The sequence below is a fragment of the Salvelinus alpinus genome, chromosome 9 (assembly GCF_045679555.1).
Source record: "Salvelinus alpinus chromosome 9, SLU_Salpinus.1, whole genome shotgun sequence".
NCBI classification, from domain to species: Eukaryota; Metazoa; Chordata; class Actinopteri; order Salmoniformes; family Salmonidae; genus Salvelinus; species Salvelinus alpinus.
Window position 1 is genome coordinate 44,739,239 of NC_092094.1, and position 16,566 is coordinate 44,755,804.

At 42.4% G+C, this 16,566-nt stretch overlaps 1 protein-coding gene across 1 annotated transcript; it reads right to left on the minus strand.

Moving 5' to 3' along the window:
• Positions 1 to 843: 843 nt before the first annotated feature.
• LOC139530175 (tyrosine--tRNA ligase, mitochondrial-like) lies at positions 844 to 7,341 on the minus strand. Its single transcript, XM_071326344.1, has 5 exons — positions 6,521 to 7,341; positions 6,113 to 6,280; positions 5,619 to 5,774; positions 5,246 to 5,416; positions 844 to 1,213 (listed from the first exon to the last, which is right to left on the minus strand). Exons 1-5 carry the CDS (start codon positions 7,306 to 7,308, stop codon positions 1,054 to 1,056), a joined length of 1,443 nt encoding a protein of 480 aa, XP_071182445.1. The 5' UTR covers positions 7,309 to 7,341; the 3' UTR covers positions 844 to 1,053.
• Between the last annotated feature and the right edge of the window lie 9,225 nt (positions 7,342 to 16,566).

Below are 16,566 nucleotides of genomic sequence, written 5' to 3' on the forward strand. Positions count from 1 at the left end.
TTATTGTATTTTCTCCCCAGTCCCTAAATGTATTTGCTCTGAGAAAGAAGACAGAGAAAACATTACTGATGTCAACTAGATTGAAGCATTCACTCTAGGGATCTATGACATTATTCTGGTGAGCAAGGCTTTATGTAGTCTTCTAGGGAAACATATAATGACAGAAGCGAAGCTACATGCATCTAATTATTGTCAAGTTGACTAACAAACAGCCTGCAAATATGTTGGAAATTATAAGCAGAATCATGACTAACAAATAACCTACCAATATGTCGGAAATTATAAGCAGAAACATATCAAAATCAGCCCCCCCAAAATTCTGCACCCATTGTCAAAAATCGTTCTGCTGCCTTTAGCGCATTTTCTACATCTTATTTCATCACATATAGTCGGGCGGTTGCAGATGGGTTATTAGCAATTGCGGGCGGGTGCAGGTGAACAAACAGCTGACCCACGCACCATTAGTCAGTACCACTACTATAACTTATTTCAAAACCATAAATACTTCAAAACAAGCTAGCAAGCACACATTTTCTTCAGGAAATATACTTCCCATGTTTCCTATTGTCATTTTTTTTATTTAGAATTATCATTTATTTTAGCTGTAAGATATTTCTCCCATTGAATTTTTAATTCCTGGATGTAACTAGGGTCTTACACCCGAGCTTTGCTTCAGGCTTGCTAAAGGAGGCTTTTCCCGGTCCTCATTGAAAGAGAAGACGATACTGACACCTAGTGGTGAAATTCAATAGTAGGCAAATCTGCTATCTAATATCTAATGATCACAAAAATAAAACAGTTTACGGACACAGTATGTAACATACAACTAACAAGACAAAAGCCTTCTAACAAATATATTTAATACCACATCTTACAGCATCATTCAATCCACACATATAGAGTGCACTACATCCTCTCAGACACCAACAGGGATGTATTGAAACAATACAGGTCTATTTCCAATATCCATCTCCCTTCACCTAAGCCTCCCAGCTTGCGGTCCTACCTCCAGTCCACAAACAGTCCATAGGAGTTTTAAGGTCCCAGTGCCACTCACAGATTGAGCCACTTGATGATGTGGAAGTTCTTCTTGCCCACTCTGAGGAGAGAAAGTCCGTTGGCCAAGAGGTGCTGTCCAGGGATCAGTACCTGCTCTGGGCTGTCTGTCTTACTGTGGTTGATCCATACGGCTCCTTCTGATACCATGCGATACCTGCAGCACATCACAACACATTACAGCACAGAAATAGTCAGTTAACACTGTTTGAAAGTCAGACAGACAAAAAAAGGAAGATTTTGAGAGAGAAATAGAGGGAGTGAGAGGAACAAGCAAAGAAATTAAAACCGGCCCAAAAAATAGCAATGTCCTGCTCTTTCCCTGACTTTTCTGCTCATTTGTCTGAATTTTTAAATCACAAACAGAAAATTATTTAGAGCTTAAAAAATAAAAAATCCCCCCACACCTATTCCCAACTTAACCCACCAAGACAATGCATTGTAAGACATTGGTACCCAGCCAGGCGCTAATGTGTCTTTGCTCTCCTTCCTGAACGAATGACAAATGGGCAATAATTGCACGCGTTACTTTAACATTTTAATTAGGACTAACTGAATGGTAAGGAGGTTGAAGAGGTTGATTTCATTTAAAACAATAGTGTAATGATGAGTTTGTATTATGCCTATTTATCAGCGTTGGCGCTCATGTTTATAGCAAATAATTTGACCGCGAGACTCGTGGGCTAATATTCTCTTTTACGTTTTACTTTGTAAACTTATCACATTTATTGTAAGGGAAACGAAAACATGCTATGTGTTGCAGTAGACCTTTAGAATAATACAAAACATACACTATATATAGAAAAGTATGTGGACACCCCTTCAAATGAGTGGATTCAGCTATTTCAGCCACACCCATTGCTGACAGGTCTATAGCCATGCAATCTCCATAGACAAACATTGTTAGTAGAATGGCCTTACTGAAGAGCTCAGTAACTTTCAATGTGGCACCGTTCTTCAATAAGTCAAATTTCTACCCTGCTAGGGCTGCCCCGGTCAACTGTAAGCTCTGTTATTATGAAGTGGAAATGTCTAGGAGCAACAACGGCTCAGCCGTGAAGTGGTAGGCCACACAAGCTCACTGAACGGGACCGCAGACCGCTGCGGCACGTAGGCCTCTTAGTTCCAGTGAAGGAAGATCTTAACGCTACAGCATACAATGACATCCTAGACAATTCTGGGCTTCCAACTTTGTGGCAACAGTTTGGGGAAGGCCCTTTCCTGTTTCAGCATGCACAAAGCGAGGTCCATACACAAATGGTTTGTCGAGATCAGTGTGGAAGAACTTGACTGGCCTGCACAGAGCCCAGACTTCAACCCCATCGAACACCTTTGAGATGAATTGGAACGCAGACTGCGAGCCAGGCCTAATCACCCAACATCAATGCCCGATCTCACTAATGCTCGTGGCTGAATGGAAGCAAGTCCCCACAGCAATGTTCCAACATCTAGTGGAAAGCCTTCCCAGAAGAGTGGAGGCTTATGTAGCAGCAAAGGGGGGGGACCAACTCCATATTAATGCCCATGATTTTGGAATGAGATGTTTGACGAGCAGGTGTCCATATACTTTTGGTCATGTAGTTTCTTTAGACCTGCATAAAATAAATAATATATTTATTTTGATGGTGTATATCAAATGGATTATTTGACTTTTTAAATGCAGATGTTCCAAAGGCACGCATCAGCATCTTGTATGCAGAGGCCTGGAGATGCTAAACATGTTTACGTTCATTGATGGTCAATGACAGAATCTTGAGACTGCCACAGCCCTATGCACGTTACCTCACAATCGAATTTCAATGAGGCCTAACTGAATGATAAGGAGGGTGAAGAGGTTGATTTCATTTAGAACAACAATAGTATAATGAGCTTGTGTTATGCCTATTTATCAGGGTTGGGGCTCATTTTAATCATTTGACCGCGGGCCTTGCGAGTTGATATCATTCTCTTTTACATTTAACTTTTTAAAAATAAGCTATTACAGGACAGTTTTACTTCAGAGTCACATGCAGGTTAAATGTTTTGATTTCAACACTGAACAAAAATACAAACGCAACATGTGAAGTGTTGTTCCCATGTTTCATGAGCTGAAACAAAAGATCCCAGACATTTTTCATACGCACAAAAAGCGTACTTCTCTCCAATTTTGTTTACATCCCTGTTAGTGAGCATTTCTCCTTTGCCAAGATAATCCATCCACCTGACAGGTGTGGCATATCAAGAAACTGATTAATCATTATGATCATTACACAGGTGCACCTTGTGCTGGGGACAATAAAAGGCCACTCTAAAATTAGCAGTTTTGTCACACAACACAATGCCACAGATGTCTCAAGTTTTGAGGGAGCGTGCAATTAGCATGCTGACTGCAGGAATGTCAACCAGAGCTGTTACCAGATAATTGAATGTTCATTTCTTTACCATAAGCCACCTCCAACATTGTTTTAGAGAATTTGGCAGTACGTCCAATCGGCCTCAACCGCAGACCAAGTGTAACCACGCCAGCCTAGGACCTCCACATCCGGCTTCTTCACCTGCGGGAACATCTGAGACCAGCCACCCGGACAGCTGATGAAACTGAGAAGTATTTCTGTCTGTAATAAAGCCCTTTTGTGGGGAAATACTCTTTCTGATTAGCTGGCCCTCCCACGCCCACCTTTGGCTGCTCCCCTGTCCAGTCATGTGAAATCCAAATATGAACTGTAACTCAGTGAAATCGTTGAAATTGTTGCATGTTGCATTTATATTTTTGTTCAGTATATATAGTATCAGAAAGAGCATATTCTACAGTTTCTATGACACTTACCTTGGTAAAATAACTTAAAATTCAAGAAAGGCAACTCTATTTCCAAGAATAGCTCCGGTGTCCATGCCTTCAGCACATGACCACTCCGGTGTCCATGCCTTCAGCACATGACCACTCCGGTGTCCATGCCTTCAGCACATGACCACTCCGGTGTCCATGCCTTCAGCACATGACCACTCCGGTGTCCATGCCTTCAGCACATGACCACTCCGCTGTCCATGCCTTCAGCACATGACCACTCCGCTGTCCATGCCTTCAGCACATGACCACTCCGGTGTCCATGCCTTCAGCACATGACCACTCCGGTGTCCATGCCTTCAGCACATGACCACTCCGGTGTCCATGCCTTCAGCACATGACCACTCCGGTGTCCATGCCTTCAGCACATGACCACTCCGGTGTCCATGCCTTCAGCACATGACCACTCCGGTGTCCATGCCTTCAGCACATGACCACTCCGGTGTCCATGCCTTCAGCACATGACCACTCCGGTGTCCATGCCTTCAGCACATGACCACTCCGGTGTCCATGCCTTCAGCACATGACCACTCCGGTGTCCATGCCTTCAGCACATGACCACTCCGGTGTCCATGCCTTCAGCACATGACCACTCCGCTGTCCATGCCTTCAGCACATGACCACTCCGCTGTCCATGCCTTCAGCACATGACCACTCCGCTGTCCATGCCTTCAGCACATGACCACTCCCACGGCAGAACTGCTCTGGCTACTAAGCGAAGACTAGTAACACAATCTACTTAAAATATGCTATTCTGTATTTGTTAAAATACATTTTCTTATTTCCACAATGTTTCTTTAGACCTGCCAAAACGAAATTATACTGAAATTCTTTGTGATGGACTTGAACTAGTTGGTTTTTGTTTGAACTTATAGCCCAGAGTAACATAGTATCATTTTTATTAGTTTATTTTCTTTGAAATAATAGTTTTTTTAGTATTCTAATGTTACCTTCATAAACACAACCAAATGATTATTCTTCTGACAGCATATATGAATTGTATTTATTAGACTGTTAGAATGTTGATGAGTCATTGGCTGGAAGTGTCGAAATATGGCTTTAGGCGTACGTTCTTCACTCAGATTTTGTAGAACTATACAAAACATATCCTTGACTCTATCTAAACAAATATCTATTCTTACATTTTTACATGGATATAATTCCACAAATATGTCTTTATACAATTCATCATTTACAATAGTTTATGCCATATTTATGGTGCTTATGTTTGCGCACCTTAAGGGTTGATATGCATATGATGCGTATGCTAAAGGTGCGAGTAGTGAAATAGAGAGTGAGCGACCCTCCGTGTGAGGTAGTCGGGTCAGGTATAAGGAACAGAGGAACGTAAAGGTGGAGCCCTACCCTTTGGCCCCCTGGGGGATGGCCTCTGCCCTGCGGCAGGCATCCAGTACTGTGGTCCCTGGCTCCAGCAGCAGCTCATGGAAAGGGGCCTCTCTGAAGAGCTCCTGCAGCTCAGCATCGCTCATCTGCTCCAGGGCCTGTAGGTTACTGTGGTACAGGGCATTGGTGCACCTGGAGGGAGAGAAACACACACACACACACACACACACACACACACACACACACACACACACACACACACACACACACACACACACACACACACACAAACACACACAAACACACACACAAACCATTACTAATAGTGCCAAGCGAGACCTCATGAATGACACACAAATTACCTATGCACTCACACAACACACAAACTACTCACCTTTTGGCACTCTCCAGACCCTCCTTGCCGTGGACCAGTTTGGTGATTTCGGCGGCGAGGCGTTTGTGTGCAGGCCGTTTGCCTGGCTCCTGTCTCTGCTGCTCCATCACCCTCTCCACCTCGGCCAGGGGTAGGAAGGTGAACAGCTTCAGATACCTGCAGGTAGCACAACCAACCCCGACCCAGTCTCCAACATCATCATACATAGGCTGCACTCAGATGCTAATACCACCAGGTCCCATGTTCACAAAGCGTCTCGGAGTAGGGGTGCTGATCTAGTTGCGCCTTTTAAATCATAGAGGGGGGACCTTGTCACTCATCATCTGAGACGCTTCAATACGGGCCCAAGGCCGGTTTCACAGACTCGGGTTAAGCCGAGTGGTCCTAGTCTATACAAACAAACCATCAAATTATACCAGAATCAATATAAGCCTAAATAGAAGGCTCTGAAAAGTGGGCCAGTTCTATTGCGGTCTCAGTCTCCAGCCACCTACCATTCCACACTGTTGTCAGGCTGCCTGAGGAAGAACTGATAGAGGTCAAACGGAGATGTCTTGTCCCTGTTCAGCCACACTGCATTGCCTACTGTCTTCCCCAGCTTGTCCCCCGCAGAGCTGGTCACCAGTGGGATGGTCAGCCCATACACGTCCTCTCCAGTCACCCTGTTACAGAGAAATTGATACAATGGTTATTAAAGAGGCCATCACTGGTCAGTTAATGTTGAGGCAAGTGTGTGTTATTGCATGTTTACTACTGTGGGCTATTTATGGCCTTGAAGCATCGCTCTGGTGTCTGATGCACCATGCAGATGTTAGGCTACAATATCTGGAATCGATGTGATAATTGGTCAGTACATTTGCAAATGTCTCTGTGTGTGTCCAATGAATCTGATGTAACGTTACTTGTGTATGAACTCGTGCCCAGACATCAGGTTGCCCAGCTGGTCTGTCCCTCCCAGCTGGATCTTACAGTTATGATTCTGGTTCAGGTGGTAGAAGTCATAAGCTTGAAACAGCTGGTAAGAGAACTCAGTTAGGCTCATGCCCTCTGCACTCTTCAGCCTGGACTGGACACTGTGCCTACTGAGCAGGGTCCCCATTCGGAAACGTCTGCCAACTTCTGACAGAAAAGCAACCACATTCCAGTCTTTGTACCAAGCTAAATTGTTCAATAGGGTTACAGTGCCAAGCTTTTTAGAGTCGTTGTGGAAATTCAGTTCATGGTTGGTGAAGATTCGCTGCAAGCTCTCCCTGATAGCCCTCGTATTGTCCTCCACTACACCAGACGGTAGCTGCTCTCTCTCGTTCGTTTTCCCGCTTGGGTCCCCTATCTGTGCTGTTGCACCACCGATTAGAGCGATGACATTGTGTCCTGCGCTTCGAAAATGCAATAGCCCGACGATAGCGAGTAAATTACCCACGTGAAGGCTGTCCGCCGTGGGGTCGAATCCGCAGTACACGGTCTGGCACCCAGACTGCAGCAGTTGAGGAAGTTGATCTTGGGCTGCGTTTTCGGGGAAAGCATCCTTCAAAATGCCCCGTTTATTTAGCGAAAAAAGAATTCCACTTTGGGTTGTTGCAGAGCGATGAAACATGTACCTTAACGTTATACATGGGAGTGTGTTTTTAAAAATAATACAAGAACCATGCCACGATACACGTGAAAAAAACCTGGCTATGGATGCCGCCATATTGGAAACTGTGACACACTGGACAGGAAGTTGAAAGGGACTAAAGTATGACAGAAAAAATATAGCGCCATCTGGTGTATTGTGTAACTATACCACATCCTGCCTGTTACTCCTGACCTGTGGCCTTTTTATTGAAAGGAGCATCACCCACATCACTGTGCACTTTCACCACCCTGTGAAGTTCCTCATAATTTATTTAATCTGTAGTAAACTGCATGCTTTCCCGACGAGTGGTAGTGGGAGGACCACACAACATGTCATCACGTGACTTCAAGTTTACTTCGGCATGATGGTTATTACAGTATATCATTCCAAGCGATTCCACCAACATTTCTCACATAATTCATTTTACCAACACAACAAGATTCCACCTTGTCTAGCATATTTTGTTTTGTCAACATTTGGAAAGTTTAGCCTACCTGTTTCCATCAGGCCTGTCATGACATGTTTTATCCGACATGTAGGCTACTGTAGTAGCATAAAGAAATTGGATGGAAATCTGATTCTTTTCCAGATTATTTTCTGCCCGTTCCCAAAAGCATTTGGCGATTGACGTGTAGGCTATTTGGCGTGTGTACAGTTAGACCCTAAAGTGTAGATTTACACACTAATGCCAGATATCCCAAAAATTCTGAAAGAAAAATCTCAATGTACCCTATAGATATAAATTGCACAAGAATTATAAATGTATGTATTTTTAATTGTGTTCTCTTTATTCAGCGATTTTGCAAGGGGAGTGGAGGGGACACCTGGCCCATAGACTTGCTATAATTGCATAGGGGGGGGTAAACTTCCACTTGTTCTAGTACCTTTTCTAACACATCTGCCCCCAGAAACTCGAGCATCTGATGCAACTGCGCGAGATTTTAGTTCTGGGTTTCCGAGATTATACATTGTGTGACATTGTTCGTACATAGTTTCAATATTGAAATTCGATCTCTAATAGAATTAACGTGTCAGGAGGGCACTGACATTTTATATCAGCCAGTCGAAATCACGAATCAACATACATTGTATGGAAATATACAAAGACATGTCAAAAACAGGTCAAACTTTGCTGTTATTCACCCCAAAATAAATGCACTACTAAGCAGGTGGGGGGTTTGCTTTGGTTTTACTCTACTTGGCTTTTGTCATTGACATAGAGGGGTAAGAAAACATGGTCAATTGCACATTATTCCCATTTTCCAAATGATCCAGATTTAAATTCGTGAGATTTTAAACACACAACCCAAACAAATACTTTTTTTCATTATCAATCTGAGAGGATAATAAGACACATTATGTAACATTAAAAATCAAATATATATAAATATTGAGGTTCTTATTCTGGTGACATGATGATTGGTTTTTGGCTGCCATTAGACAAATTAAAATAATCTCACACTTTTGTCCATAATAATCTCATCATGTAGTTATAGGTATTCCCAAACTGAGGTATGTGTACCCCTGGGCAATGCCGTCAGGGTTCCCCCCCCCCCAAAAAAAAATGTGATTCACATTTTAAAAATATATAATAATTTATTGTTATAAAAAATGTAAATGTCTTCACATTTTCAAACAGTCCATTTGTCACGCTCGCTATCCTCAAACTCCCTGTCATAAATCAACAAAGGCGCAGCTTGCATATAGTTCCACATCTTTTAATTGGAGTGAAACCTAAACAAACAGGTAAACCAATGAACGTGACGCAACCGAGGTGCACACAAACAAACACACACGGAAAATAATAATTACCCAAACATTAGGTGGGAAAAAAGGCTGCCTAAATATGATTCTCAATCAGAGACAACGATAGACAGCTGTCCCTGATTGAGAACCATACCTGGCCAAAACATAGAAATACAGAAACCTAGAAAACAAAACATAGAATGCCCACCCCACATCACACCCTGACCTAACCAAATAGAGAAATAAATCGTCTCTCTAAGGTCAGGGCGTGACACCATTTCTATTTTCCAACGGGGCTGTACGTACATTTGGGTGAGGTTTTTTTCTCACCTGAGTAGCATCGTTTCACTGCCAAAAATAAAATGAAACCATCTAGTGTTCAGCGAAATAACAACACAATGTCAAATACAGGTAGTCTAGTTTAATTTATTTTATTTCACCTTTATTTAACCAGATAGGCTAGTTGAGAACAAGTTCTCATTAACAACTGCGACCTGGCCAAGATAAAGCAAAGCAGTGCGACAGAAACAACAACACAGTTACACATGGAATAAACAAGCGTACAGTCAATAACACAATAGAAAAAAAAGAAAGTCTATATACAGTGTGTGCAAATGGCATGACGAGGTAAGGCAATAAATAGGCCATAGTAGCAAAGTAATTACAATTTAGCAGATTAACACTGGAGTGATAGATGAGCAGATGATGATGAGCAGATGATGGTGTGTAAGTAGTGATACTGTGTGAAAAAGAGCAGCAAAGTAAATAAAACAATATGGGGATGAGGTAGGTAGATTGGGTGGTCTATTTACAGATGGACTATGTACAGCTGCAGCGATCGGTTAGCTGCTCAGATAGCTGATGTTTAAAGTTAGTGAGGGAAATGTAAGTCTCCAGATTCAGCGATTTTTGCAATTCGTTCCAGTCACTGGCAGCAGAGAACTGGAAGGAAAGGCGGCTAAAGGGGGTGTTGGCTTTGGGGATGACCAGTGAGATATACCTGCTGGAGTGCGTGCTACTGGTGGGTGTTGTTATCGTGACCAGTGAGCTGAGATAAGGCGGAGATTTACCTAGCATAGACTTATAGATGACGACGTATATGTAGCGAAGGCCAGCCGACTACAGCATACAGGTCGCAGTGGTGGGTGGTATATGGCGCTTTGGTAACAAAACGGATGGCACTGTGATGGACTACATCCAATTTGCTGAGTAGAGTATTGGAAGCTATTTTGTAGATGACATCGCCGAAGTCGAGGATCGGTAGGATAGTCAGTTTTACTAGGGTAAGTTTGGCGGCGTGAGTGAAGGAGGCTTAATTGCGAAATAGAAAGCCGATTATAGATTTGATTTTGGATTGGAGATGTTTGATATGAGTCTGGAAGGAGAGATTACAGTCTAGCCAGACACCTAGGTATTTGTAGTTGTCCACGTATTCTAGGTCAGAACCATCCAGAGTAGTGATGCTAGTCGGGCGGGCGGGTGCGGGCAGCGAACGGTTGCATTTGGTTTTACTAGCGTTTAAGAACAGTTGGAGGCCACGGAAGGAGTGTTGTATGGCATTGAAGCTCATTTGGAGGTTAGCTAACACAGTGTCCAAAGAAGTGCCAGATGTATACAGAATGGTGTCGTCTGCATAGAGGTGGATCAGGGAATCACCAGCAGCACAAGCGACATCGTTGATATACACAGAGAAAAGAGTCGGCCCGAGAATTGAACCGTGTGGCACCCCCATGACTGCCAGAGGTCCGGACAACAGGCCCTCCGATTTGACACACTGAACTCTGTCTGCGAAGTAGTTGGTGAACCAGGCGAGACAGTCATTTGAGAAACCAAATACTAGTCAATTAATTAACATCCAATCACTTTAACCATTACTCTCTCATGGGAATTCCACTAACGGTCCGTATGTTACCAAATGTAGCTGCTGCTCATTCCGTTTGCTTGAAAATTGAGACACATACCAGCTCTACTGGTAGTACTGCTACTACCAGCAGTAGTAGCAGTACCATACTACCATGCCACTTGTACCATACTACCATGCCACTTGCAATGCTAGGGTTGTGGTTAATGTTCCCTCTTAGAAGAAATATCAGCCCGCGCAGAGAAGCACAAGACTGAACTTCACTCAACTTTCTATAGAGTTTTCTCCTTTAGTTAACACTATTGACGTTTCCATCTACTGTGGGAATTGTGATTGAATTAACACAATATTAGCCACTTTCAGTGTAACATACCGAAACAAAACGAACTATGCAAGACCCTTAGTATGCTAAACTAACTGGGCAAGAGATGTTCTTGTAGGTAGAGTGCATTGGAGTAGAATTCTATTGCATTGACGACCATGACTGAGGCCTGTCGGGACTGTGTTTAGGCTACAGTAGATGTGCTTGTTTGAGATCAAAGCAAGAGCTGCACGTAGCCACGTGTGCATATTTGTTCATATTCTTTGCTAGTTAGTGAGTTATTAGCCCAGTTATAGATCATTTTAGGTCAACAATGGGGGAGTGGTTGCTTCCTACAATAGCTTTGAAAAGCGAGGCAGGTAAGAGCTTTTTATTACGTCTTAAAGGGGCAGGGTTGTATTTTGAGAAGGTCTTGAATAAGCTAAGTAGCCAATATGCAGAGCATATCATAATTTGTCTGATTCTCTGTAGTAGTGGTATGGGGATAATAATAATTGTATTTTGTAATGTGGTTTCTTGCATCAAACAAGACAACATTTTCAGTCACCGTGTCTGAAGTGGAAAAAACAGGTTTATGTCAAGCCTGCATGTTTTTTTCAAAAGTCTCATGGAATGTAGGCCTCCATTGAACACCACACATTGGCTGCTACTGCGGCTGAATGATATAAATGGCTGTTCTGTGTTAAAATGTTTCTCCGTTGTTGTTTATGGTATGCCTACAGCGCATTTTTTATAAATTAAAAATTAAAAATTAAAGCTGAAATATCACATTTACATAAGTATTTATACCCTTTACTCAGTACTTTGTTGAAGCTCCTTTGGCAGTAATTACAGCATTGAGTCTTCTTGAGTATTACCCTACAAGCTTGGCACACCTACAGTTGAAGTCGGAGGTTTACATACACCTTAGCCAAATACATTTAAACTCAGTTTCTCACAATTCCTGACATTTAATCCTAGTAAAAATTCCCTGTCTTAGGTCAGTTAGGATCACCACTTTATTTTAAGAATGTGAAATGTCAGAATAATAGCAGAGAGAATGATTTATTTCAGCTTTTATTTCTTTCATCACATTCTCAGTGGGTCAGAAGTTTACATACACTCAATTAGTATTTGGTAGCATTGCCTTTAAATTGTTTAACTTGGGTCAAACGTTTCGGGTAGCCTGCCACAAGCTTCCCACAATAAATTGGGTGAATTTTGGCCCATTCCTCCTGACAGAGCTGGTGTAACGGAGTCAGGTTTGTAGGCCTCCTTGCTCACACAAGCTTTTTCAGTTCTGCTCACAAATTTTCTATAGGATTGAGGTCAGGGCTTTGTGATGGCCACTCCAATACCTTGACTTTGTTGTCCTTAAGCCATTTTCCACAACTTTGGAAGTATGCTTGCGGTCATTGTCCATTTGGAAGACCCATTTGCGACCAAGCTTTAACTTCCTGATTGATGTCTTGAGATGTTGCTTCAATATATCCACATAATTTTCCATCCTCATGAGCCATCTATTTTGTGAAGTGCACCAGTCCCTCCTGCAGCAAAGCACCCCCACAACATGATGCTGCCACCCCCGTGCTTCACGGTTGGGATCATGTTCTTCGGCTTGCAAGCTTCCCCCTTTTTCCTCTAAACATAACGATGGTCATTATGGCCAAACAGTTCTATTTTTGTTTAATCAGACCAGAGGACATTTCTCCAAAAAGTACGATCTTTGTCCCCATGTGCATTTGCAAACCATAGTCTGGCTTTTCTATGGCGGTTTTGGAGCAGTGGCTTCTTCCTTGCTGAGCGGCCATTCAGGTTATGTCGATATAGGACTCGTTTTACTGTGGATATAGATACTTTTGTACAAGTTTTCTACAGCATCTTCACAAGGTCCTTTGCTGTTGTTCTGGGATTGATTTGCACTTCTCGCACCAAAGTACGTTCATCTCTAGGAGACAGAATGCAAGGTGAACTCGTTTTTCAACCACTTCACAAAGCTCTTGTTAACAAACTATAGTTTTGTCAGGTCGGTTACGACATCTACTTTGTGCATGACACAAGTAATTTTTCCAACAATTGTTTACAGACAGATTATTTCACTTATAATTCACTGTATCACAATTCCAGTGGGTCAGAAGTTTACATTATCCCCAAGTTGACTGTGCCTTTAAACACCTTGGAAAATTCCAGAAATTATGTCATGGCTTTAGAAGCTTCTGAAAGGCTAATCATTTGAGTCAGGAAACACAGGGATAAATACACCGGGGACTAATAGGAGACACCTGGAGGTGGGTGGAGACACTCACAAAGACAGGTGAAACAGATCAGGGCGTGACACCGAGGCCACTCCTGCGTTGTCTTGGCTGTGTGCTTAGGGTTGTTGTTTTGTTGCAAGGTGAACCTTCACCCCAGTCTGAGGTCCTGAGCGCTCTGGAGCAGGTTTTCATCAAGGATCGCTCTGTACTTTGCTCCGTTCATCTTTACCTTGAGCTTTATTACAGACAGAAATACAGGTTTACAATGTTTTTATGCAGATTTTAGAATATTCGCATGAAAGTTTGTCAACAATTGGATGGAAACCTATAGACACCCTAAAGACTGGCATGTGTGCGAGTCCAGTGTCACTTTGATTAGACTAGGGTTTCATATTTTCCCGGTATTTTACAAATGTTCCATCCCGAGAATAATAACTTTTCTCCTGGCTAACCAAATATTTCCCGCCCAAACCGGAAGTGTCATTCTAAAGCATATAAAGCATATTAATATGTCTGGATTTGATTAGAGCTTGGATCGGCATGTTCAAGTCTGATGCTACTTGAGTCATACATTGAATACATTTTATGAGCCCTACATTATACATTTTATGAGCCCAAGCCCAAAAAAGCCTAAATGATTGTGCTGTTATCCAATACATAGCCTATGATATAGGCTACTATCCCATTACACATGACATGAAAAACATAAAAGCCCATAGATGTAGCTATGTTCATAAATAAGGTGACACCTGAAAGCCGGATAGAGATGTGTAAAATAGACGTGCATCCAGTCCTTATAGTACTGTAGCATTTGCTGCAGCAAATGTAGGGACCACAATGAAAATAAGTCCCCGATTTTATTGTGCAATCCCGGTCACTTTTAAAATGATTTGTGTATACACAGTATGTCTTTTTTTAACTGACAAATAAAATCAATCAATCAATCTCAACTGTGCAGAGGCAATTTGATGAATGGAAAGAGACATCTGTTAAAAAACACCAAAAAGGTTAATGACATTGTCAAGCCAAACAAATTTGTTGCATATATTATATATAATAATAAATATTGTGTCAAAATGTTAAAACTCTGATTTTCCCCTGGCTGATCATTGTCTGCTCTGATCGTGAAGTAATGAAACAGGCAGAAAGACTGAGCTCATCTGTGGTGGTCGGCTAACCGCAAGCTTCTGGCCCATAACCCTGCGTGGCATCAGTTGTGCCACAAAAGCAAAGGCGATATCCACGTTTATTAACGTGCGTTTATTCATGGATGGCAAGGGAAGCAATGCTTCCCCCAAAAATGTACCAATCATTTCCCCCCCCGATAAAGTTATGTATCTTTCGTCTCTCTGTGTTTCAGAATTGTCCTTCAATTCGCAAGAGGCTGAATGTATCTCACAGGAGAAAGCATCCGAGTGAGCGAAACAGCGCCCCTCTGTCTCTCTACGCATAGGCCATCTATCTGATGCGCTCTGGTCCAAACGGGTATGACATTGTTGCCGCCCGTTGCATTGAGGGCAAGGGAAGCCAGCAAGTATATGGCCTCCCTTGACAAAAAAAAGTATACAAATTAGCCAATCAGCATTGAGCTAAACTGAGCAAGCTCAACTGTGAAAGCGCACGAAAAGAAGTGTCAAGGGAAGCCAGCTTGGATTTGGCATCACTCCTATCAAATCCCTTTGAGAGCATATGTCATTCACAGAAAAACTAGCTAAAGTTGGCCCTTTCGTAATAAGCCATGGATGGAGACAGGGATTTGTACTTGTGGTTTTACTTAATTATCCATACTGGCCACTGATTATAACGGCAATTCTGATCCAACCATTGCTTAATTCATTGTTGTGCCCCTGGCCTGAGAGGAGTGATTTTACCCACGCACCGCTACTGGTTATTTGTGGTCATAAATTCTATTTTGAGGTAATTCTATGAAGGGGGAGGATGTTCAATTTAGTTGACAGTACAAAGTGAGGGTCATGTGACATTGTTTTTTTAAGTCTTTCCCTAAGATGAAAGCCGCTAAATGGAGAGTTGAAAATAGTTAGAAGGGAGTGCCAGAAAACAAATGTTCGGAAAAGATTTAGTGAAGTGGTAAAAGAGCATGATAGCAGTGAATGCTATGTGTGATGATTGTGATAAGCTATACAACTGCAGCTTACTGTTCAGATGGGTTAAATGGAAAGTGAAATCTGGACACTGACTGTAGGTCTATAACCTCTCACAAAGCCTTAATATTGACTACTGCAAAATTAAGCCTTTCTTGCAGTAAATTGATACACCAAATGTAAAGGAGCATCTTGAGCATCTTGAGAGAATGCCTACATGTGCCATTAGGGACCATCTGTAGAGGAGCTCTCTTTATCAGCATCATAAAAGCTGATAGTATTTCAACCAAATTAAATATACATCCAAGCCGAACTGAAATGTTATCAGAAATATGTTGCGTTGTTTTCACAGCTTTCTATGTCCTTACAACCGGTAAAACTGCTGTCAATTGGAAATTTTGCACAGAAAATATTTGTATGGAATTATTTTGGGAGCGGGTGAACAAAAAGCTGACCCACGCATCACTAGCATTTGTCCAAGATGCTAGTGGTGCCTGTTCAAGACATCATTTGCAGTTATGTCTGAAGACCAGCAGATGGAGTCCTCAATCTCAACATCCCATGGTCTCATAGACTCGTATGGCCTTCTTCTTTGGGATTGGGTTGGCGGATCGCAACCAACATTTAGGGTGCATACACCGCCACCTACTGTACTGGAGTGTGAGGCCAGTCACTGCCTAACTACATTAAATTCTCTTCATTAGTCCCGTTCTTCTAAGAAAGTGAAATAAAGCCCTAGACACCACTTCCCTCCTCTTTCCTCCCCACTACACCACCCAAACCCCAACCCCAACCCCATCCAGCCTCTCTAACCCTTTCACACAATCTTTCCCTATCTACGTTATACAGTTCACAAAATATCAATACGTTCCACCGTTTCCTCCACTAAACACTCATCACACAGACCTGTGTTATGCCTCCCTATCATCCACAAAGTGGCATTCAAACATCCTCAACTTCCTCTCTCCTACATCCCATACTCCCCACTTCTTCCTTTACTGACCGATGCGCGCAATAAAATTGCCTCCCCTTACTACTAGCATCTCACTCCTTTTTCCAAAGATCGAG

Bases quoted from the DNA above. Each gene is read 5' to 3' on its own strand.
- LOC139530175 (XM_071326344.1), bottom strand. From the start codon at position 7,308: ATGGCGGCATCCATAGCCAGGTTTTTTTCACGTGTATCGTGGCATGGT. The intron at 5,417-5,618 runs GTGAGTAGTTTG...CTCTCCCTCCAG, and splicing joins GGTCTGGAGAGTGCCAAAAG to GTGCACCAATGCCCTGTACC. The intron at 1,214-5,245 runs GTAGGGCTCCAC...GATGTGCTGCAG, and splicing joins ATCCCCCAGGGGGCCAAAGG to GTATCGCATGGTATCAGAAG.